The sequence below is a fragment of the Aquila chrysaetos genome, chromosome 1 (genome assembly GCF_900496995.4).
Source record: "Aquila chrysaetos chrysaetos chromosome 1, bAquChr1.4, whole genome shotgun sequence".
Lineage (NCBI taxonomy): Eukaryota > Metazoa > Chordata > Aves > Accipitriformes > Accipitridae > Aquila > Aquila chrysaetos.
The window spans coordinates 46,680,069-46,706,078 of NC_044004.1; the positions used below are offsets into that span (position 1 = coordinate 46,680,069).

Sequence of the window (26,010 nt, forward strand, 5' to 3'; positions counted from 1 at the left end):
TAGTTTAGCAGATACTGTAAGTTTTAACTTTTGTATTTGATTGTGATAATTGCTTATTAGGCATAAGTTAACAGCAATTTTCAGCTGTTGCAACCTTGCCATTTTATAATTTCTCTTTTACTGAAAGTCACTTCCTTTGGCAATTTAAATTGAAGGTGAGGGAGAAGAACACCCCACTCCTATCTACAACCACTTATAAATAATTCACAACTTTTGTGTTTTAACCTCAAAAGCAAAAGCACTCCTGGATTAAAATGTATTGTCAGTAAAAAAGGGTTAACAAAAGAAAAAAATGTCAAAGCACCAGAAAATTAAAGATAGCAAGTAGGAAACAATGCAAATGGTAAAGGAAGAATGAATGTCTGTGTGTGTTGTCTCCAACCACTTACCCCAAACTCCTCCATTTCTTCTTCCTGCAAGTGAGAGCCAGGAAGAGTAAAGCATGGGTTTAAGAAGAGACAGAGAAAGATCACAAGCTCAGAAAGAAAAAGACCAGACCTCAGGACAAGCAGTTCTGGAAGCCCACAAACATTAAAAAGAGCCTTGACTCAGGCATACAGTCAGATATTACAAACTCTTCTAGCTCAAATTAAGAAAAAGAGTATGCAATAAGCTGGTCTAACATGAAGCCGAAGAGCATTCACTCCACATTTTCTAACACTACTAGCTGACACTTTCAGATACATTCCCACTTCTACTAAATCAAAATGATAAGGCTGGCATACGTCAATGCTTCAAACAGACTAATACATATGTGTTCAAGACAGTATCTCCCTCTCCCTCCCACTGATGGAATCTCATTTTTATGAAGTAACTGGCAGCTAAGGAATAATATAAAAAATTTTAATATATACTGATAAACACAAAGTGTAATGATTTCTCCAGTTTTAGAACACCACATAATTTTGATAAATTGTTAACAACAAACAGAGAACTCATGCTACTCCAATACAACAAGGGGCACTTGAAAAGCACCTCTTGCTGACACCTAGCCTTCTCTCAGCTGGGAAAAGCTCTGCCTAATACAACACACTTACCTTGTTCTAAACATTAAAGCAGGATCCATGTTCACAGATGCCATGCGACCGACATGGCGTATCTCCTTTGCAATCATTCTCAGCTTCTCAAAATTGACCAAGCCCTCCACTTTTGAATCATTTCCTACAATCAACAATTAACATCAGTTATTAGGCAGCAGAGTTAGTTTTCCTTTGCTGGTAAAAGATGATGTACTTCTGCTTTTACCTTCATGAAGGAATGTAAGGTCTTTTTTGATAACAGGAAACAGGGGTATAATGGGGGGCTGTAGGTTTTGGCTGTTAAGGACATTACGATATTTTGCCATATTCCTAGATGGATCAAACAAGTCCTGTAGATCTTGAAACAGTTTTTCATACTTGCTTGGAAGCTTTTCCCAAGTAGTTCGGAGCCTTGCAACTGGTGCCAAATTCAGGCCACTTGAAACAAACAAAAAAAAGTGCAAACAAGATCAAGAACAATAGAAAGAAACAAAAAAATCCCAGAAAAGACCATGTTAAATTTTGTATGGGAGAAGTACCACATAGCCAGAACAGCGTAGCACAACAATGTCAATAAAGTAAAAGAAAGTGAACACTTCCTTTTGCCAGCGTGTATTACAGAACAATTAAGATCATTTTTATAAAAGCTATAAAAACTGGAGATATCTGCACGATGTAACCATAAACAGATAAAAGTTACACTTGGATGAGTCGTTAAACCTTATAAAGAGTATGTACTTATTACTTTGGAACAGGGTCTGAATTTGATAACAATATCATAATCTAGGAGTACCTCAGGATCACCACTTCCTTCCAGATTACCAGACTGGAGGAGAAAACATCTTCCACCTACATAATCTTTAGGTGGTGAAAGCACAGTGACCCACCTTTTTGCTGCAATAATCTATCTGATTTTGTTGTGTCCGGTTCAAATTGTTGTAACATACTATCTATTTAAGGTTATTCTGAAGCTGTAGCTGATACAACAAACAGGCTTTTTTCCCTTAATGGCATTGCCTGTCTTGCTATTCATTTTCTACCTATGGGAAAGTTTGGTATCTAGAATCTTCCCTTCATTCAAGTTTTTGCAAGCAGGCAGGCTGCTTTTGTTTCTCATTGAAATCAGCTGAAACAGCTGAGCTAAATATCAAGATTTTTATGTCTCAGAGACGCTGACTGATTATCAGCATAGATCTTTGACTTTTGAACTTGCCACATTTGATTGAATGGTATTTCAAAACCAGCGATGTTCAGAAAAGTGTCACATTCAATCAATAGATTGAATGTTACATGGGATTTTGCCAGAGACTGATAAAATTGTCATTTTAATGCAACTTACTTAAGCTTTTTCAGAAGAGACAATATTTCGTTTTTTTTTTTTTTTTTTTTTTTTTTTTAGGTTCTTTCTGCTTAACTTGGGAGGCTCAAAAGGGAATGTGAACATTACCAAAAAAATGTGTATAAACACACACATTAGAGTTTCCTCTCCTCCTTTTCATTCCAAAACTAAGAAAGGTTTTCTGTCTGAGATTTTTAGTACTTTCTTAATTCTTATTAGAAGGTCTTTATTTACAGCTTATTATACAGCATTGTAGCCTGCATCTACATATGTATACAGCATATACAGCCTGTAGCCCTTATCAGAGTTCCATCCAAGAAACCGCTGATACAAAGAAAACCAAAGGCAACATATCATGGCTCAATGAATTCAAGATACTGGAAACTATGTATAAAATTATGACCTCCCTTTGGAAAGTAACCCATTCATTTATGACAATGTTATAATTTTTCTTCATATAATTGCCATTTCTTTTGGTCTTTGTTTTTAAATAAGTGCAATAGTTTCTCTAGTGCCATGTTCACCAATAACTCTTGCCTCACTGTCTTGATCAATAAGTATATAATAGTAGCATTCCAAATAATATTTCAGCAAACATTTCAATGTTAAGTTCAGATTACTGGAAAATGCCCTCATTGGATTACGAAGTGTTGATGTTAGCAGTATTAATTGGTTTACTCTGTTAAATACATTTTGTTTAGACTGACATAAGTAAGACTTTGCATTTTACTTAGAAGTAAAATTAAGGGGCAATACCTAATGATGGCAAACATTGAGTTGAAGTTCTTGCATTCTCTGCAGTGTAGTGCTATCTTAATGAAATGCTTAATGATCTTCATCCTTTTCAGCTGGTTGGTTTCTCTTAGAATCTCAGAAGCCACCCAGAATGTTTCTTGATTTATCACCTCTTCAAATTTTTTTAGATTAGTGCAACCTGTTTTTGATTTGAGTTTAAACAAGTCATCTATGTATTCCGTGGGTTCAATATTACGGAATAGCTCGAAGTTTCTCATGGAGAGTTGGGTAGCCACCTCAACAGTACTGAGCTGTAATAGGGAAATTTGACTTTCCCTTAGTAACTCTTGAGCATCTTCATCTGAACAAAGAGTTTCTGTTTCCATGTTGTTCTTCAGGTAATACCTGTAGAAACAAAATTCAAAAAGACACTACATACAATATACTCAAATACTAGTGAAAGTTACAGTAATGATCCAGTTGGAATCGTAGAATAAACTGAATTTCACCAGGCCTAGATATTAATCAGAAGTTGCATAAGGACCAATTTCTTGTAAAGAAACAGAACATTAATAATTAAATAATGCTCCTATTAACAGGATTTTGACTTAATAAACTGGCATGCTTAGCTTTAGCTCACAGTCTCCACTCTCACCTGCCACTCAGCTGTATCCTGTCAGCAAGCTTGGATAACTGATCAGGAAGCCTCCTTTGCTTGATCACACCCTCAGGTGTGACAGACACTTCGCATAGTGAATATGCATCAGGGGTTGCAGTGAGAGCAAACTCCCTGATAGCCTGGATGACCACTTCTTTTGCTGTTGTGTCCTTACTGATCATGATGTAGCGACTTTGCTGATCTGCCTTGAAAACCCTCAGAACTTGATCTGGTAAGTCTGGAAAGAAATTACATGCAAGGTATGCATTTTAGTAAAGCAAAAAAAAAAAAAAGTAATGGTATAAGAACAAGCAACAGTTACACTGAATCTAATTACTAGTGCTATCATTTTTACTTCAGTATCATTGTTTCACTTCTTCTTATAAAACAGCTGGGTGGGTTTTTTTTTTTGTTGTTGTTATTGTTTTTTTGTGGTTTTTTTTAATGAAAGACTACTTCAATTAATAACCAGGAAAAGAAGTTAGGCCACAAAAATATGCTAACGTTTCCGAAGTCTGGACAGACAAACTAATGAGCATTCTGATTTTCACAGGTGTTGAGTCCTGGTAAATTCCATTTAAGTCTGAGAAAAATCAAGGACACTCAACAACGTTACCCTATACACTGACATATAAGAAGTTTAAGCTAATTAAGTGACAGGAGCGTCAATCTTCCTAAGGATGTTTTTAAGGAAACAGAACAATTTACCTATGCCTGACACTCAACCATAGTGTGACACACAAAGGGAAAACATGTACATATAAGTAGCTAGGAAGATGCATGTTTAATGGCCAGCATGCATGTATACACAAATAAACTGCAGTAGTATTAATGCATCCAATTACTTAATTATCAAAAATACTCTATCCTTGATACATATAAATCATAATAATAAATGTGTAAGTAACAGACTGAAAACTTGCTCTTTATTTCTCTGTGCCAATGTTTTAGTAATTAAGAACTAAAGCAGCCAGAGATAGAAAAACACTTCACAAATATTCAAGTTGTAAATATATTATTGTTTCAAGTGACCAATGACAGAAAACTTACAGTGAACACCTATAAGGCAGCTGGTTTTAGGAAAACGGGAAAATTACCAGCCTAACTCCAAATGTTGGATTTGGTATTTCCATAAGCTACATGGAAATACCAAATCCATATATATTTCCATATTTCCAATGATGTATTGAAATTTAGACCCATTAATCAACTGAAGTTTGATTATTATCATTGTATTATAAAAAGAAAACAAAAAAGAATGAAAATTGTACAGCTATCCTCCACTGGATTTTTTTAACATAAGGTATTTTTAACTGACAAGTACTTTCAATTAATTTAATTTCTTCCCTCTGTTACAAATAACCTTTTCTAGTTTTGTAGGGCATGACATCTGGTCATTATTCTTTCTTTAATTAATATGTTTTAAAAAATTTATTTTCTTTTTTTTTTACCATAAAGGTCATACAAACCAGAAAATAGGTATTAGAAAGCCTTCTGAATCTACAGCCAAAAAATGATTATTACAAAAAAAATACTGAAAAAAACCAGCTCTGGGTGAAAACTTTCACTTTGATACAACCACCACCTTTTTTCACAAGACCTAAATGTGCATAACATGTACTCAAGTTACTACAGAAAGATCTATTTAGCAAGAGAAATCTTGTGACAAAAGAACAAAAATTAACTGGTGCTGCATGTCTCCAAAATAATCATTTGGAAAGCATTAAGATAAATCTCTCTGATATGAGTTGATTTACATGCCACAAAGGCTGTTTAGGCTTAAATATATTAGTTTACAAATTTCATGTGACTAAGCCCATAACTTGTAAGCTCACAGTAGTATTTTTGCAGCTTGAGAAGCACTAATACTGAAACACATTAGAATTCAGTGATTACATTATCAGTTAACACATAAAGGATATCAGTATAAGCCAGTTTTTAGCCCTAAGTACTCGAGTCAAATGTACAAATACCTTACAACTAGCAAGCCAATTTTGCCTTTTATCACCAACTCTATATTGACCCATCTTCCTTCAGTAATTAGTTGAAGAGGGATACAGAGCAGTGCCTGAAATATTTTCTACATTTTTTGACATCTTGAGGAAGGCAGATGCCAAAGACGCAGCCTTTCAGAGAAGTTATTAAAAGCCAGACCGCCCTCTAGATCTTGTTGCCTCTTGCTGTTACAGAAATACTTGCCACTCAGATAAATGCTATGAAGATAGGAAGCTACTGTAAACAATACCAAGGTGGGAACTCACTTAACGCTCCCCAGAAACAAGTGTTTTGTGCAAGGAGAAAATAACCTGCTCTGCTGGATCACTGAAGTCAATATAAAGAAATGCAGAGAACAGCAAATAGAAAAGTATCATCTTTGCACTGTATTTTACCGTCCAGTTCCTCAAGCTGCATACCTATCAGAGCTGGTAGCAAAAGCACTACGCAGAATACAGAGAAGTCTGTCAGCAACTGAAATGATTACAGCTATAGCAATGGTAGCAAGTAATTCAGCACAATAATTTTTAAATAAAACAGCACTTGGAGAGAACTGTAATCACCCCCCTTCACTCCTTTTCAAAAAAACCAAAACTGGAGTGGCAGGCTTAAGAATGCAATGCTATATGATAGGAATCTAGTCCCTTAGAAAGCTTGTGTGTGGGGAAAAAAAGTACCAGTAACTGGCAGCTCATCATTACTATATTATTTTGACTTCCAATCGAATAGCAAAGACAGCACAAGAGAAGAGAAATCAAAGTGCTTTGACTATTTGAATATTTAAAAATAAACTGTACAAAGTGTATTTGAAAAAGCCTGAGCAAATCAGAAGAGAAACTAAAATGACTCCTTGCAGATTTCAAGCTGTTCTCATTTTCTCCTCAAAGACTACCCTTCCAAAACAGCAAGTTGTTTTATTTTCTGTCCTGAGGGATATTCCCCAAAGCCTCAAAGGATGGCTGCTCCACCACTTTTCTCTTTCTTCTCCAGTGCATTCAATTTCTTGCAAGCTGCCTCCATCTCCATCTTTAATTTAGTCCAAGGTAATAAAAGAAATTAAAATTGCAGGCTTTAATTTTTGCCAAGTCTTAAAGTATATAGAGGTATAATTCAACTCTTCTATCTACAATGCAACAATCCCTAAAGCCCTTAAAGTATGTTTTTTATTTCAGTGCCCCTTTTCCCTCCTTCCCACATAGGGAAAAATTATACCTGCAAATTACTTTAAAAATATTCAGTGTGTGGACATTTGGGCAAATTTTAAGCAAAGAAAAAAAAAAAAAAAAAAGAGCTTTTTATAAAATGAGAAAGCACTAATTACATAATACATTTTCTATAAAGATAATGGAAAAACTGCTAAAGCAAAGGCATTACATCATTATTTATCTCCTTTCCTCAAAGCAAAAGGCAAACAGTAGAACATTATTCATTTATTAAACTTCTCTGTACTCCATCTGTGACTGAAGGATGTTCAGACCTGTAATGGCTTTTCTTCTCAAATAATGGAGTTTGTTTGAGCTGTGTGTTACAGTGATGCCCACAGGTCTGGAAGTTAGCCAGTCGGTGTGCTTGGCATTAGGGGGACATTAATTACCTAAAACCATCTGGTCTAGGTAAATAGCAAGCTGGAGAATGGAATCTTCACCCATTTATAGATAGAGTGCTGATGAAAAGTTAGGATCCTATTGATAAAGAATATCTTCAAAGCGTTGGACACTAGTTGTTAGATAAGATACAAAAAAATACCGATCTTCCCACTCTCTCAGGAGCAATCTCAGACACTGGGACAAAAATCACACACCACCTTCCTGTAGTCTTCTCTAGCCCTAAAAAACCTGAGATGAAGTGATTCTCAGTATCACAGTTTCAAGTGCTATGACTGCACAACTTAGCCAGTTTATAAGTCAATGTTTAAGCATCGTCCCTTTAGGTAAGGTATGAAATCCCTCAAGCTTAGGAGGGCACTGAATTTTCAGTTCTACTGTTGAGAAATACTCTGAAGATTAGACTAAAATAGCCAAGGGTCTGCACAGCTACCATCACCATATCCTCCTCCAGCAGCTACATTTTAATAGCAAAGATTTGGATACTTAACTCGGAGGTTTCCTGCCGAGAACCTTCCTGCAGTCAGATAAGAGCCCAAATCCCAACCCTACGAGGAGCTCCAGCTAAATGTTTCTCATAAGATAAGGCTCTCAAGTTTCTAATATTCTCCCCTTTTTTCTCCCTCACTCGCCCCCATGCTTTGTTCCTCTCTGCTAAATGTGTTAATTTTTTATCTATTTCAGAATGGGATTTTAAATCACTTTATATGCAAAGAATTCAGCACACAGCTGTAGGGCAGGGTGACTAACCAGGAACTTTGAAACTCTGTCCCTTACATATGTAGTACAAGATTATATAAGTCTGTTCCGAAAAAGACTGAAACACATGTCCTGTGTCCCAGTCCAATGCCCTTTCGCTTTACTGTAAGCTAATGATCTACTGTGCTATTTGAAAACACTGCAGCATTGTAAAGACTGATCTATCAAGGCAAATTATAAAATACCAAGCAAAATAAGTTTTCACAGGCCACGAGTATTCAATCAGCAAGAGGCACTTGGTGTACAACATACTTGGGAAACTAGACATCTAATACATTCAAGTAAAGTATACCGGAGCAAATGTAATAAATCCTAATGCACTAATATGTGGCTAATCTGTGGGTGACAGCATACAGTTAATAAAAACTTCTTCAGACTCTGGAAAAAGAGATCAATCAAAGGAAATAAGGTCAAGAACAACAACAAAAAAGGATCCTTACCCGGAGTAGTATTGAAGTCTAAGATGCGGTGATGAGACTGCAGTAGATCGGGATTACTGGATGACAGGGTTCCGCTGACAGGTAAAGCAGGAGGAATGTGCTTTGTTTGCCTCAGTCCCACAATGCTGTCATCCTGAGACTGGCCAATTCCAATGTCACTGCATCCAGAAAGAAATAAAATCGGGACTTAAAGACATTCAGAGCTCGGGCTATACTAGAGGAATGCAGGGACATCTATATCGCTACATTTTCACACTTTCAATTGTTAGTACAGTAATCACTATTTAGAAGTTAAAATTCTCCAGACAACAGCGCTTGCTGTCTAGCTTTGTCAACAGCACCCAAATGTCCAAAGTGAGTTGATCTGCCTGCTCGCACTGCCAGAAGATCCTCAAGTTCACCACTAAGCTCTGAGGAGCTGCTAGGCTTGTTATTTTTTTGACAATTTCTCACAGTGGCCAAATTCTTTATTCACAAGGTGGTACACACCTGATCATTCTTGCACCACTCCATCACCCAAACTTTGACTAATACTGCTGTCCCCTCAGTGCTGTTTCACAAGACCTGAATTTCACAGACATTTCACCCCATCACAGATAGGATTTGCAACTGTACTTCAGGATGCATTGTAGCCATACAATCTGAGGTCTTTCAACAGACAGGATCGTTGAGATCATCCATTTTCCTACCCTGTATCACTTTCTCTGAGTTCCTCTTCACTGAATGTGACTGGACCGATGCCAGCTAACTTGGAAGGCTAAGGTAAGCATCCACACTTGGGCGCTATCAGTATCCCCTCCAAAGTGCCTGACAGCTGTAAATAAAGTATTCTGTGGTAAAGGTGAAAGATTTTGCCTATTAAATTGTGAAAGGCAGGGTCCCAACGGAGGTCAGTAGCGCAAGATGGATCAGAGGCAGAGCTATCATATTACAGTAGGCATTAATTTGCTTATTGCTTTTGAGTTCATAATCAGCAAGTGAAGCAGAACTGCTACAGGACACAGAGCTAGAGCATTGAACTTTTCTACAAATACATAGCTGCAAATCCTTCATAAAATACTCTGAGGGTGTAAAATGTTGAACAGCAGCCATTATAAAAAGTGAAAATAATGAAAAATTTAGCTACTACAGGCAAAGCCTTTTAAAAAGCCAAGTACATCTAAATCTCTATCCACACATGGAAATAAAGCATAAACTAGAACTTAGATTTCATTGCAAACTGCTACAACTCTAAAAAGTCAAGCTACTAAATTAAATGATGAAACACAAGTGACCATTTGTACTCTAATTTTGGGCACTTAAGCTTTTGTCTACTGTTCTATCCATCCTCACAAAACCTAAACAGAAGTAATTAAGGGCCTGATAATTATCCCTGTTGAGCTGTTACAGCACAAGCATCCTTTTGTGCTTACCAATGAATTACTTTACCCAGTACACTCTTCTACAACTTCTTTAAGTGCTATGAATGGAACAGTACTCTGGGAAGCTAGGACAGCATCTCTGGGCATTTAAGACACAATTTTAGTTACACGGACACAGCAACTGCGTTTTAGAAGGCAACGCAACTCGAAAAAGGTTGGAGGGGTATCTCTGTATGATGTGTTTGGGTTTTCTCATTGTTTTGTTTTTAAAAAACAAGATAACTCTATATTACAAAAATATTTTACAAAGGGTAAATGCCAAGCCATGAGAGTGACAGAAACACTCAAGTCCACTGAAAAAAAGTTTCTTGGATTCTTTCTCAATCAGAAGTTAGGCTGAATCTGAACATCTGTATTTTTGTACTTCCACATAAAGCACAAAATACTGTGACAAGCAATGATGATCAACTCAGCACACAGCACTTTCATGCTAAGTCACAAGCAAGTAAGTCTTTCACTAAAACTAAAAGCATTCCCAGCAATCAGTGTCTCGTCTTTCAAGTAGGAACCACTTCATGCACACAAAAAAACCCCAAGTAAACAAAAAAACCCAAAGCCCCTGAACCTCAAAATCCTTTCTGCTGGTTCTAAACAACTATATAGTATATTTCATAAATGTGCCAACACCAGTATTTTCTCTAAATTCAAACCAAATGAAGACAATGTGACCCTCCCCCTTATATTAATAGTTTCACTTGCATTATGTATTCCTTTTGCCATTTGTCAGTGTTATATAATCTTATACCTATCCCGTGCGTCATGACAGAAGCAGCTTCAGTAAAGTGGATCAACTGACAAATGTTAGGGTTTGGGGTTTTTTTGGGTTTTTTTTTTGTTTTTTTTTTAAAAAAAGGTAATGTTTCTAAAATTATTCTCAATTTTCAGTATTTGTATACTAAATTGGAAAGTATTTACCTTACACTCAATTTACTATATTTTTAAAACTTAAATCAGAATCTGAGTGAGTTCTACCTTAGACAAACAAGAAATGAACCCCAGAAATTTCAGATACAAATAGCAACACTAGAAAACTCCAGGTCCCATGAAGATCAACTGCCCCTGCTGTTAGGTAAATTGGTTTTTTTATGCTGGTGACAGGAGATTGTGGTTTTAAAGGAAAGACATTTTTATTGCTTTCTGTATGCATTTGCCATGTAGGGGGGTGGCATTAACTAAAAAATAACTTTCCTGCTGGATGACAAAGAGGGTAGAAGGGATAATGGAATGGTAGAGCTGCCTGAATGTTTCTTCCTTCAAAATACAGTATACTGTGCATCCCACTGCAGGGCTGCAAATAGAAGGGAGAGAGAGGGACTGCTTCCTTGTCCGAGATGCTGCATTATGGACCAGGCAGGACTTTGCTAGAGATGGAGGTAGGGGTTGTGTTTAATCCTTATTTGGAGCAACTGAGCCTACAGACCACAAAAGCACTCTAGATTAGAAGAGTAAAGCAAGCAAAGAGCTCAAGTGGAGGCTGTAGCACACTTCAAGAGATGCCTTATAGCCAGTGGAGAGAAGGAGATTTCCCAGTAGATACAGAGGAAATGGTGCTGTTTGCTCAGTTCGGGAAGTTACTTGACATTATTGGACTGAAAAGCAAGACTGAAGGAAGGCCTTATCTCCTGCTCAAACTGATTCATCTTTGATACTGATTTAATGTCTCACAAAGCTGACAAGCTCGCTCTAACAGTGACCTCATTCTAGTTAAAGATTGATTTTATCTGGATACATTATGGAGGATACATTCATGTTCAAAAACAAGGTGGACAGTTTCTACTTTAATGAGTAAATAAACTTTTCATCCCTCTTGATTTTTGCTATTTAAAAACACGTGAGAATAGATCAAGTCCCTTAATATATGCAATACCATTAATTATTGGGAAGAACGAGATAGAAGTTTCTACACTATAGGGGGGGAAAAAAGCACAAACAGTTAAGTCTACAGCTACACATCTCTATGCAGAAACCGTGCAGACACAAACAACTGAATGTCAACCGGCTTTGCAGACAAATTGCTATATATAACACATGAAGTAAAGCAAGGAAAATAGGTCAAGTATACTGTTTTTCTGAGTCTTACCCGAAAAGGTCCCTGCACAGAGAAAGTGCAAAAATGAAAGGAATCAAAGAAAAAAAGAAAACCAACAAGAATGTTCGCAGCTTTTGCATGGAATTATGGTGAACAATGCAAAAAAAAAATCACTCCTAACAGTATGTATGGCTCATCAGAGGAACAAACGTACAAGACCAGTGAAATAAAAGACAAAAAACATAAAAAGAGGATTTACAGATTCTCCTCTACTGAAGTGTATCTGCATCAATTTAAGAAATATCCATTATTTGGATATAATAATTTATATTAATTTAACCTTTACATTACTAACATTCTATTTTAAATGTTTCAGAACAATATTCATTTAGTAGGGAATACCTAACAGTAGTTAAGCAAAGTTTGTTTGTTTTTTGTTAAAGTAATATAGCAGGAAAAAAAATCCTAGATTTTCAGCACAAGTGTCTTTTTCATGAATTTACATAGAATAGATCTCTTCCTCAGTGGGACACAGAAAAGAAAAATGCAAGAGAAAACACTGACTACACATCAACTACCCTCTACAATTCATTTTTCCCACTGATGCCATCTGTCTTGGCCAAGAACCCGATTCCCATAAAATGATATAAAACTCATTCTTCTATTGTTTTTGACGATCCTTATCAGAACTCTATTTCTAAAATGTGTTCATAGAATAAAAGATATCAGATACCATATTTAGCTTTCATTAAAAAAATAGTCAATTCATCAAAGATCCCAAATTAAAATTTTAACCTCAGTATCCCTTATGGCAGTATGCAGAAATTCTTATAGACCACTGGAATGTGGATAAATTGAAATCATCAAACCTGCTTGCAGAGTTATTCTGAAATTAATTGCCTGGGATGCTTCCAGTTAACAGTCCTCTTAAAAGAAAACAGTAAGTGACACGAAAAAGTATTCGTGCCATCGCGTTATCTATAAGAAGTAAAATATGTCCATATTGATGTCAGGAACTGCATTGTTAGTAGTCTATGATCATTCAAATATTCAGACTAGTATTTTATAGTATATTTTTTCCAGATATAAGCATGGTTTGCATTAATAAATAGAAAAAGTATCATGACAAATTGTAAGTATCATGAGAAATTATTCAAATTTAACACAAAGGAAATATTTAAGATGAAATAAAAAACTCACTTGTACGGTTTCTGAGGCAGAATACTGATTCGAGTCTTGTCAAGTATCTTCTTTAATTTATTTCTTCCCCCAACTGTGTTGGCTTTACTTTTCTTATTTACTTTTTCTAATCCTATTACCTGCTCCACATCAACAGCAAGGTCTGGGATGGAATAACGACTCGCCTTTTTAATATCACCAATTTTAGGCAGGTGGGGAGCACCATTTCTTTTTTCCTCTGACAACCGTGTTAAGAGTTCTTTAAAAACTGCACAAGACAGGAAAAGGGAGGAAAGAAAAAGAACAAAAATGTAAAAGAAAGCTCTGTGCACCAGACCAGTTTAATATTAATCATTACAAAAAACTGATTAGGACATTCTGTCAATTCAAGCCTTAAATGAATTTAGATATAAGAGTTTAAAAAATTTTTAAATTTGAAAAAAGACATTCATTTTCTGTAGTATGAATCAGAAAATCAGTAAATTGGCCCAGCTCAGAACAGAAACACTAGATAACCACTTGGTTGCACGGATGGTGTCAACAGAAGGACTTTGATTTTTCAACCTAAGGACACAGGCTTCTGCAGAGTAGTAGCATGCATAAAAAGAGCACACTAGACAAAAATGAGATAGCAAAACTAACTACTGAGAAAGAAGGTTTTAAACAGATAACCAGCAACAAAAGCTCTCAGATGGACAAGAAATTATTAGCAACAGGATCAAAAAATCAGAAGTCAGAGGGGAAACTGAAACAAAGTCATATGGAAAATATAAGAAAGTATGAGACTACTGAGACACCTTGGGTGTTTGACAGAGCTGTTGCATCCATCTGCCAGATATACAAAAAACCTCTCAGACTCCTTCAGCTCCCTAGCAAAGAGTCATCTCTGGGGCAGAAAAAAAATGATGAATTTGTGAATTAGTTCTTCTGCTGCAACTTTTAGCTTCACAAAAATGTTGATATATTTAAATAAATCAAACAAAACTGATCTCGAGATAAAGTCACATATTCTGAGTGTGAGAGGAAGTCTCCATATATAAATGGAAAAATCATCTGATAAGTTGATTTGTAATAATAAATGAAAACTGATCATTAAAACCAAGGAATTGTAGAAAAGGGAGGAACAAGGGCAACCAGCTAAGGATGAGTATTAGGGGCTAGGTTTTACTATTATGTATTAACGTTGTCCTTAATATTCATCCTTATCCCCAGAGGTACACAACAAATCACCAAGAGACTTCAAAACCTTCAAAATAGACACACAAAGAAAAGTGGAGTAATCCGAGCCAATAACTGTACTGTCGAATAGGAGCTGGGGGCTGCACAGACAAATTAGATACAGGTAAGAAGATGCTGTTAAAGAAAGGAAAACTCTCCTTTTGGGATTTGTTGATAAGGAATACTGCATGCAATACACAGAAAGTAACTGTTCTGAGACTCTACTGTGATGTGATTTCAGTATTTGCAGTGGAGCGACAAGATTAAAAACTTATAAGAACATGACTTCTGAAGAAATGAAGAAATTGGGTTTAATCTTAAACATACTAAAGCAACACAGGAGATACAAAAACCTAGTGTGTGAAGGATGGTTACACAGAACTTATACATAGAGAAACAAGCACATACTGCTAAACAAGCATATACAGATATATTAAGAAATGCTCTACTTATTAGAAACAATTGAAATATTAGAATCTTTACTGCAAAGCAAAAAAAATCCCCAGGAAATAGATTTGACAAATGACTTTTGGAGATAACCTAAACATACTTAATCATCAGTTAGTGCAGTGACATCCTGTGGTTATACTCTGCCCTAGTTATTTGTGATGAAGAATCTGATCCAGGAAGAGATACGTGGGGAACACATCACTAGATTATATAAATAATCCAAGTATCCAGTGGTAAAAAAAAAAATCAAACAAAATCCACAAACTATTAATTACTTGTGATGCTAACTGAGGTCCTGAGCTGCTTAAAGACTCCTTTATGACTGCTTTAGTACTTGTTGGAGGGAGAAATGAAGAGAATGGATTCAGCAGGTAGCAAGACTGTTTTCATCTAGCTGGCAAGAAAGTTTTTATTAACCTTGTTGCACTCATTGTAGGCATGGACTGAAAAAGGATGAGCAAATTCAGCAGACAGATTAAGATCACTGATCAGCTGAAATTCCAAAAGAAGCTTCTTTCCTGAGAAAGGACTAAATGTTACATGTACAAACACTTTTTATAAGTTTGAGCTAAATGGTCACAATAGTTCCTCTTAATTCAGAAACATACACTTGTGAGAGTGAAGTCACTTCATTCAAGACCCTATTCAGAAAATTTTCTCTGCAATTATGAACTAAGGTATTTTAGGACCTGCAAGCTTCCTTTTTCTATTCTCCCCAGTACAGAGGTGTTTCAAACAAAACTATTTTAAACTATTAAAAAAAAATAATTTAAGACTCCATCTAAATTAGAACAGAAATTAGAACAAAAAGTGCACACAAACTTACCAAATAAATTTGTTTTCACAGTGATAGACAGATGAGTGTTATTTCTAAGGATTTCCATGGCTTTTGACAGCTGAATGTTTTCAAAGTTTTGACCATTCACTTCCAGTATCTAAAAATACAAACAGGTAGTGTTATTTTTATTTAGCAAAGAGAAAGGAAACAAAACAAAAACAAAAAAAAGGGGGGGTGTGTGGAAGACATTTTAAAATTACATACCTGGTCTCCACGTTTCAAGCCTGCTTCTGTGGCTTTGCTACCAAAATCTACACTGTCAACAAAGATTCCAAATCCCTTTTCTGACCCTCCCAGCAAGATAAAAGGCAAAGGGGCTTCTCGAGATGGCTTTGTTAAGGTTATCAATCTTCGTTTAGCTTTAGCAGCACAAGCAATATTTAACAGCCTCAAATGTCCACCCATTTTCTAGAAGAGAAAAAGCATAATGAGTTATATATAACAACAGCCTGGCTACTCCCTGCCATCCTAAATTGTCAGAAAAAATGCTCACTCTTACCTCCCTCTCCAAATTGTTCTCAAATTCTTCCAAAAATCGAGTCATAGCAGGATCTCCTTCAAAATCATTGAAGTGATTGTTCACCCACAACAATACTACCCGTGTAACCTGAAAATTAATCAATAATATAAATATTTTCCAGGAACACCCAGAACATGACTAGTAAGTCCTTTAAAAATACTGCTCCTTAAAGACCTTGTTTATTTCCATTGGAATCCTAAATATTATATCTGTACACCCAAACCTAACTTTACTAATATGCATTTACCAGGAGGTTAGAATGAATTAAGTATTAAAATTGCTTCCACTTGTATAAGCAATTGTACATTGTATTTCATAAAAAATACTATGAGTTAGAAAATTAACACTGGCTGTGTCAAATTCAATTGAGTAGGGAATAGAGCACACAGGTACAAGGCAATGAGTTAGATCCATTTCTGACTTACAACAACAATTTCCTGTTCATGTACATTTCCAAATCTGCTTAATTCTTCAAGCACATGATCATAAAGCTTCCGATACTGCTTTATACTGGTTCTTGAATCTCACAAATCTTTAGATAAGCCATCATTAACTTAATTAGGCATTTACCTGTGTAAAAGAGCTATTGTATGTTTAGAGAGGCAGGAAAAAGGAACTATTGTGAGAAGCAGGAAAGGTTTTAACAGTGAATACATGCACTACTCCTCCCTTCTCTCTACCTCTACTCCCCCCAAACAACTATGATTATCAAGTTCAGAAGGATCTTAGCTGGTATTTTACAATATGTTAGGAAAAAACCTAAAGGAATACTATCAATTAATATTGTTGAAGGTAAAGCTACAAAATAAGAGCTGCGTCTTTTAAAACTGTATGCTTCCACTATAAAATTTTATCTTAGTATGTGATTTGGCCTAGAGCATCAGCAGCACTTGTCCTGACAAAATAAAAGAGTTTTGATGTCTGGAATTAATATTGACTCATGCTATTTTTAAAAAGCTCCTGAATCCAAAACAGTTGTGCCACTCAAAGTTATCTCTAAAAATACAGCTGCATTTCCTCTGTTATGCTAGGAAAGTAAGTTAGTAGGGGAAAACCTCCAAACATTTCGAAAACTAGAGCTTAAGAACAAAATCTCATACAAATTTTAATCAGTTAAAGGTAACCCCTGTCCATTCTTTGCATCTGCACAAAATCTAAACCTCTGCAGCTGCTTTTGCTAAAGGTCTGACACCAGGCACCCAAAACCAAACCCTGCCACCCTCATGAACAGTTTCCAAGTAGTCTGCCTTTTAGCCCAGAAAAGCAAGTGAATTCTGAAGAATTGCCGAAATTAATGACCAAACTAATCAAGTATTTCAGAAGTCCTCCAGAGTTCAGATTTTTAACAGGAGGCAACTGTACAGCACTACGTGCTGCAGCTCCCAGCCACAGGGATGTAGCTAGGGGTAGCATTTCCAACGTATATGAGATTTTTCCACCTCTGAAATTGAAGATTAACTTCCTTTCTGTTAAACATCTGTGGTGTTTCTCATTAATGTGGATGACATTGGAAGATCCAGGCAACATCTCATTAAATTTAGGCTAATTGCAGATTTTTAAAACTGGCTGGGAAGTTGCAAGCCATACCACGTAATATATTTTAAATCACTGCAGTGATAGCTTCAGTATCAATGCTGCTTTCAAAATTGGGACTTACTAAAGTACACCCAAATGACACTGCACTGGAAAGGCTTGAATGGTGACTTCCAGAGGAATGCCATTATTTGTATCACAACCAGGAACAGCATTAAAAGAGGATTAAAGCTGTAAAGTCAAGTACCCTGCTGCTGGGCAAAATCATCAGTAAGGTTGGATCTCAAATATCCCAGTCTGATTACTACTGAGTACTGATCATCCTCAGGAAGTTTTACTCACCCTTTTCCCTCTCCTCACTGCCTATCAGCCTCTAATACAAAACAGCCAAAATCTTCCCAATTCCTTGTTCCCCACTTGCTTATCTCCACTTGTCCCAAGCTGTTCTCTGACTCTTGCCTTTCTGTCAGGGTTACTGGATGTCGGAAGGGGTTGTTACTGAGATGGCAAAACAAAGAATTGCTCTGTTTTCAGATGTGATACCAGCCACTGTGCTGGCTCATGCTTTTACAGAGGCTGAGGGGATTATCCATTGTAGGACAGGAAAAATAAGTTTAAAGATGAACTCCAATATTATAGCTCAGAAGCTGTAACAAGCCTATGCTAAACAATATTAGCTGCAAAGCCTATCTTCTCTGCCAAATGTAAGATCCTTCCTCCAAGGCACAGATATGCTAGCATTTCTAGAAGAAATACCCAGATTTAAATAAAAGTTGAAAACTGAATTTCTCTTTAACCTTGTTGATATAATTCCCTTGGTTTCAAATTTGCAAAAAACATCTGGAAATTTTTCGTAGTTTTTTTACATATGAGAGAATTGTATACAAGTGAAAATAAAGCATTACAGTGTGAAGCACAGTATAGCCTAAATAGACAGTGTGCCAAAATGGGATATGCAGGGTCTTATTCTTCCATCATGGCAGTTTTGTTTAGGGAAGAGGATGTTTGATTGCTTCGTTGTGTTTGGGTTGGTTTTTGTTTTAATACTGTGTAAGGCTCAACAGATTCTTAACAACAGCTATATTTTCTATAGTCTCTTTATATAAAAACAAATTATCACAAAATATTTGCCAAGTTGTGTTAACTAGTATTATTCATGGAAAACACAGAACTTAGTTATACACTCAGATTTCGAGACACAATAGAATTCTATTGAATTATATGAAAAAAACCCACTGATTATTGGGAAAAAGCTTTCCTTATACTTGCAAGTAACTAAGTTATGTTGTAAAAACACAGCAAGGTAAAACATGGCTAATTTACCTTTTCTGAGCACATTAACACTTAAATTAAAGAAAAAAAATTTCTTAGTGTTATCCATATATTCTGCCATTAAAATATGTCACCAGCTATTTGTGTCTTATTCAGTTTAGTCATTCTCTCTAAAACATACATTATTTTTAATAGCTTATATTTCAATGCAAATGGTAACAGGTATGTAAATCGGGGGATTTTAACCTTATCCCTGAGGCTGGGGTCATTGAACCACTCCAACAACTTCTTGCCCACTTCCATCGGGCTGGAAAGAAAGGTCCGATATGTCAACAGGAAGTCCTCTATAAATGTTGGGTCTACCACAGAGTGCTCTTCCACCAAATGCATTGTTAACCTTTCAGCTGTTCCCTATTAAAAAAATAATAATCTTAGTTATTAAAACAGGTTTTCAATAAATGCAAATTTGTTTTCTCGTAACATACTGAAGATGCTCTACACAAGAATGAATACTGGCATCTATTGACCGATGAGCTAAGCAAACATAACAGCTTAACCATTGTGATAAGAAATGTAAAAAATATATGCAATTAATTTCTGTAGAAATCACCTAGTTATCAATGTGCATAATTATAAAGAGAAAAACTAGAAATATTAACTGTATTTTTAAATATATACTTTTATAATATACATCTCAACTAACCCTGGACCTAACTTGCCAAGTTAAAAAGTTTATAGAACACAGATTTTTGCAAGACATGCCCTCTTTTGCTTTTACCTTGATGACAATGTGACCTTTTCTTGTTCCAGTGCGATCAAGCTCCCTGTGCTCCTTCACCATCACAATCTCCCCTTCCTCTTCTACCTTCTGCATGTTCTTTTCTACTTGATTGAGGATGCGGCAATAATCTTGCTGGGCTATACAAACAAACTGGAAAGAATCATTGCGCACCAGTATTAAAAGGTAAAATCTTCAGAAAAGCGTTTAGACTTAAGATGCAAGTACTCTATTAACAGAGAAGATAAAGTAATTTCTCAACCTGCAGTGAGCTAAATTTGTCTTTCCAGCAGTTCAGCTGTAGTAAGCAGATGAATACACAAGCACAGTACTTCCACTACAACCTTGCAGTTAGAGGAGACCAAGATTCATTAGAGCAAAGTGATTTAGCATTATTAGCCATTTTTTTTTAGCTGCTCTGATATCCCCTCTGCTGGAGATGAAGCTCACTATCCTAGTAGCTGGTATTTTTTCTCCCATGCAAGCTTTTGCGTGGTATTTAGAAGGGTTAAGAGATTGAAGGGAAAACCTAGCTTTTATTTTTTGTGCCTATTGCTACTGTAAATAATTTTCATTTTTCATAGCTATTATTAATAAAGTCAATCATTAAGAAAACTAACATTTATTCAATTACATGAGTGCGGGCACACAGAAACAAATTACTTCTGGATTAAAGCATACAGCAGGAAAAATATTTTCTACAGTCATCTGCTCAGCCAAGAATAAGTGCAAGAATAAATATCTGAAGAATATCCCTAGCACCTACAGCATGCAAATATAATTAAGACCACTCACTACAACTTAGAAAAAGAAAATACTGTACACACTATGAATTGCCTTCTGTAACTTGTTACAAGTTTTATACCTTTGTCTCTTTTGGGGGATAAGATTAAACTGTCTTCTTATATGAACTTGAGTATTTAACTGAAAGGAAATAACAGTGTTTCTTCTAACTGAAAGGTTGTTAAATCGTGGACATACTTAGGACAAAGGCATGAGATTCACAGAGATAGTATTTTCTCCTGCATTCTTTATAATTCATTTACATACCTTTTCTATTTCCAGCAGCTAGTCGTAGCTGAAACAGAAGTCCCACAGTTTGGATTTGTTGAAAAACATTATCCTAACACGATACCATTTATGCACTTTTTGGAAGTTAGAAGGGCAAACTAAACCTGGTGACTCCATTTACACCCATTTCAAAGGGCATCTACTGGAAGCTAATTAGCCATCAGGACCAAGCAAAATGCTTAATTCACCCAGGGCTTGGCTGTTAATTTCTGGATAGGAATAAGCATATAGCAACCATATATCCAGATTAGGCTAGTAATGTTACTCTATGAGAACCCTTGCTTACATCTGACTGCTTGTGTTATAGCAAACATCAAGGCATTTTCCTTGAAAGGCCAGCTTAGCTGAAACTAGAAGATTTTCCACTCAAACCATGGGAGAGAGAGCTTGTATTACTTTAAGATTCAGTAGCTGAGTCGAGTAAGGAAGAATGGCTGTTACCTGTAGAAGTAAGAGAGCCTGTAAAGGCTAATGGACCTCAAGATCCTACTAAGGGAAAGTTTGAAGCAATGGATGTATGCAGCAGGCTACCGGGCCTCAAGTTCTGGGGAAAGCCTGTAGATAAACCTCTTCATCTAAAATGATCCCTATCCAGATGAAGAGAATTCAATTTCCCAGATGGTGGGTATGCAGAAGCCATTGTTTCCCAACTACTGTACAGGGTTACACACTGGAGATTTTACATATATTCAGTTTTAAATAAAACCATGTCTGGCTATCGAGTTGCATTACACCTATATGTATGTGATTTTGCATGTATTACAGTCCGACACTCTACCTGGCAGTCATCCACTTTGGTTCTCATCACTCCTTTCATATATTCCTTTTCCATGGTAGGGGAAACACCAAAACTGTTCCCCATGCAGAGTATCTCTGTTCTTCCATCAGGGTACGTCACCTCCACAGAGCCATTCAAAATGACTGACCAGGAATCCAGCTACAAATCAAATGTTGCAGGATACATGAAGACGAATCACTTAACACTGTAAAATCACACTATATAGGTACAATCCTTACTATTCTTCCAAAGGAAAAGTTATTTTTAGCACCTGTTAAAAACATCTATAAGCTAGTTTACTTTAACTGTGCAGCTACTTCCAGCTCAAGAAAACCGGAATCCTATGTTTAACTTTAATGTTAAGAGTTTATGTAAGAATGTAAAAAAAAAAAAAAAAAATTAAAAAAACCCAAACAAACAAAAAGAAAAGGTGGTTTTAAAGCACCACTTAAACACCAAAATGAACTCCCCAAATCAGCTCCAATAGGCGGGAAGTATTTTGTACATTACAACGGGTATTTTCTTATGCTTTCATTGCATAAGAAATGTTGTGCAAGTACTTAAGCAAAAGCTTTCAAACTATTGCAGAACGAAAAGAGGCATAATTCACCTGCTCAATGTTATTTTTTCTTTTTTAATTTTTAAGCAACAAAAGAGGACCTTAACCCTGTGGAATCTGGGATGTCTGGTATAATAGGAGAGTCCAAAGTAACTTCTACTGACCTCTTCCCCATCGTTCAGTACAATAGTTCCTGCTCTCTCCACAACTGCAAACACCATCACAGCACAGAGCTCCCTCCTCACTGACATTGTCATGTTGGCGAAAGCAGGCAATTGATGCATGAATTCCAGTAGTTGTTCTGAAAGAGAAAAAGCCCACTGAGTCGTGCATGTCAAAACAACAAAGCACAGTAAAGACAGTTCTTCAGCAAGATGCCTGAGGCTACTTAAGCTAAAATGCTGCACAATCGTTTCTGTATACTAATAAATCATGTACAGTGGCCTGTTGTAATTACTGGGTATTTTGTAGACACAGACTGGCTGGTCATATCATCAATAGAAGCCCTGCAAAGTAAAAGTCAGCATAATGGAAGAACTGTAATGTAACTGAGAGCTCTGAATACAACCAATGATATTTGTAATACTCCAGCCAGTATTACTCCCTTAAGACTATGATAGGCCTGTAGAAAACACAGCAAGACTTTAAGAAGGGAAATTTCACAAAACTGAGAAAGTTCATTGGTAAAGCCATCCCTTCCTAGGCTAAACTTAACAGTAAATTGTACTTGGTCATCATCTGGCACATTCACAAAGCTCCCCTTGGATGGACCAGAGAGGATTACTGCCTTAAAGGTGATTACTGCTGCTCTGTCTTCTACATGTACTGGAGTTGCACTTGTACGCAACAGTGAACTTCTTCCGTATTTTCACTTTTTACATTGTTCATAACTACAGAACTCAATTTTTCTTAGTAGTACAGCGGAGAGATTATATTCCGTAAGTGCTAGACATTTTTGCATTCAGTTTGATCTAAAAACCTACTGAAAGTAGTCAATAGGACCCCATCTTTTTCCTAAATTTTTATTTACTCAGAATCACTGAGTGGTTCGAGGTTGGAAGGGACCTTTGGAAGTCATCTGGCCAAACCCACCTACTCAAGCAGGGCCACATACAGCCAATTGCCCATGACTCTGTCCAGATGGTTTCTGAGTATCTCCAAGGAGGGAGACCTCTCTACCACCTCTCTGGGCAACATGTGCAGTGCTCTGTCACAGTAAAAAAAAGTGTTTCCTGGTGGTCAGACAGAGCCTCCTGTGTTTCAGTTTGTGCCCATTACCTCTGGTCCTCTCACTGGGCACCAGTGAGAAGACCCTGGCTCTGTCTTCTTTACACCTTCCCTCCAGGTATTTGTACACATTGATGAGATCCCCCTGAGCCTTCTCTTCTCCAGGCTGAACAGTCCCAGCTCTCTTAGACCTTCGTCATATAAAAGATGCTCCAGTCCCTTAATCATCTGATAATCAACCTTAAACATCATTTAGTCATACTTTGATAAAAGAAAAAAATTAAAACTCAGCCAGTGAAACAGATTAGATTAGAAATTGTAAGAATTTGAATTCTAGTTCTGCTTTGCTTTCGATGCATTAACCTGTACGTTAACATAGCAAATTAGTTTGATTAGATGCACATTTACATAAAGGTCTTAACAGCTCCAATGTTTAACACAAATGTATATCTTTGGTTAAGACCAGACACAACGTCACAACTTACAATTAAAAAATTTAATGTGATAAGCATCCAGTGTTGACATTGACGACTTTGCCAAGGTTCTGTCTGTAATGACAGTACACAATGATGTTTGCTTCATAAACCAGCTCTGATATCAATTAGAAGTTGAAGCTTGAGATACAAAGGGCCAGAAACTAATAGTTTTCACCCATATTATGTGTGTTTTCCTCTTCTTCTGTGGTTGTACTCATTCACTGGCTGAATTTATGGGATTTATGAATCACCTTACAGAATAAACACTGAACTTACCAACTACAAAAGCCAATGATGAAAATAAAACCTCAAGCTCAAAAAGGAATATACTTTTGATGAAGGAGAACAAGTTTGACAGTATTTTACTACATTGCAGTACTTACCAATGTCATCATCTGTTCTGTCTATTGGGTCTTTCTCCAAGCAGTCTCTAACAATATCCCTACTCATCAAAGGATCCGATGCCCTTTCAATGTCTTCTTCATCATCATCATCCTCAGAATCCACTGCTGTCTCTGGCAACCCACTAAGATCCATATCACCAGCCTCACTTTCTGTAGCCTAAATTCATGTATCAACAATTAAAAAAACAAAACCAAACGAACAAAAAGAAAACATTCAAATGTGTTCTTCACTGCTACAGTTTTCTAGTCAAATGTACACAAATGAATTCTATCACCTAACAGATGAATCATAAATTCACTCAATATTTTTTATATTGCTTTTTTATTTACATATCTTTTTGAAACAACTAACAATTAATCAACCCAAACCCATTGTTTAAACAGGGCTTTTAACACTTGTTTCAATCAGCCACACAAACAGGATTCAACAAACATTATTTAATCAGTAGGTCTGGGGGGAATTGAAGGCAGTTGTATTTCAAGGAACAATTTCTTCGAATATTAGCTGAACATAATTTTTTTAAATGAACAGTTCATTTAAAACAGTTTCTGTTCCTGCCCCAACTTTACATTTTCAGACACTTAGAAATACAATGTAATTTTAAGTAGACAGTTTTGGGAAATAAGTACAGCATCAAAACGCTACAGGAATTTAGCTATCTCCCAGTAACCTAGGACTATATTTTTCTTTTACAATTCCAGTTCAACATAGTTATATATGGCTTTCATTTGCTGATAAACTGTATAAGAATTTACAAATGCAGAAAAAATGCAAAGTCACTGCTTAAACACCACAGATGGACTACACAGAATAGCTGCCAAACATAACCTCCTTTAAACTGTATTAAAATGAAGGAGAACACAGTCCATATATAGCCTGAGGTCATTAGCATAGCACCTAAAGGTAAATACATTTTAATGATTGAGTTTTAAGCCTAAACACTTAACAAATCCCACAAACATTTGTCTGTCACAGCTGATAAAGCTTCTTTTTCTCAGAACCTGATTTACTACCATGGCAGCAGCCAAGGCTCTGCCTTGGAAAGGAAATTTTTAAGGAAATGCAAGCTTCTAATGAGCAAGTTTTAAGCCATGGCTTGAGAAATCAAGTTTCACACCCCTTACAGGGATGGTTTGTTTCTGAGACTCTGGAAACACACAGTGCATTCAAGTCTACTTTAAAAATACTACATGGGGCAAAACACAGCTACTAAAGCCTGTTTTATTGATCTGCCTCTCACACTGGTTAAAAAAAGAAACACCCCAAACTAGGTCAACCCTCCAAACACAGAGAAGGTAAGACAAATTACACTGGTATTTTCATAGAATCATCTTCCCTATTTGTGCCTCACTAGCTGTGGCTGACATCTGTTACTTTAATGCCATTATACACAGCCACCTTACGAATGGTAGCATATGGCTGGAGACAGATCAGGGCAGCTAGTGACATTCTTAAATGCTTCTGTCCTACAATACAACACAAGCTTTGTAACAGGGTCTTGTTAATATAAAAAGCATAACAGCAACTACACAGTATCCAAATTATTCTCACTTTGTGTTTTGGGGTTTTTTGGGGGGTTTGGGGTTTGGTTTTTTTGGGGGGGGGGTGATTAAGAAAAAATGCTGAGTATTTCTTAAGCAGGGTAAAGAAGGATGGTATACAGGCATGCAAACAAATCACAAAACTGATAGCACTGATAGCAGTATT

General features: G+C 36.4%; 1 protein-coding gene across 11 annotated transcripts in view; it reads right to left on the reverse strand.

Annotated features, from left to right (window-relative positions):
• Positions 1–26,010, reverse strand: part of RAPGEF2 (Rap guanine nucleotide exchange factor 2) — a 193,473-nt gene that overhangs the window by 15,001 nt on the left and 152,462 nt on the right. For 6 of the 11 annotated variants that reach the window (XM_030012683.2, XM_030012660.2, XM_030012723.1 and 3 more), the window contains 15 exons: positions 24,282–24,459; positions 22,360–22,496; positions 21,637–21,795; positions 19,788–19,940; positions 19,256–19,420; positions 16,184–16,291; positions 15,889–16,092; positions 15,673–15,781; positions 13,200–13,446; positions 8,550–8,707; positions 3,749–3,989; positions 3,115–3,498; positions 1,246–1,457; positions 1,038–1,161; positions 390–413 (listed from right to left, as the gene is read on the reverse strand). In XM_030012683.2, coding sequence (XP_029868543.1) covers positions 390–413; positions 1,038–1,161; positions 1,246–1,457; positions 3,115–3,498; positions 3,749–3,989; positions 8,550–8,707; positions 13,200–13,446; positions 15,673–15,781; positions 15,889–16,092; positions 16,184–16,291; positions 19,256–19,420; positions 19,788–19,940; positions 21,637–21,795; positions 22,360–22,496; positions 24,282–24,459 — 2,603 coding nt within the window. Of the gene's footprint in view, positions 1–389; positions 414–1,037; positions 1,162–1,245; positions 1,458–3,114; positions 3,499–3,748; positions 3,990–8,549; positions 8,708–12,050; positions 12,063–13,199; positions 13,447–15,672; positions 15,782–15,888; positions 16,093–16,183; positions 16,292–19,255; positions 19,421–19,787; positions 19,941–21,636; positions 21,796–22,359; positions 22,497–24,281; positions 24,460–26,010 lie in introns of all 11 variants that reach the window. The other 5 variants (XM_030012670.1, XM_030012648.2, XM_030012701.2 and 2 more) reach the window with 2 other exon arrangements.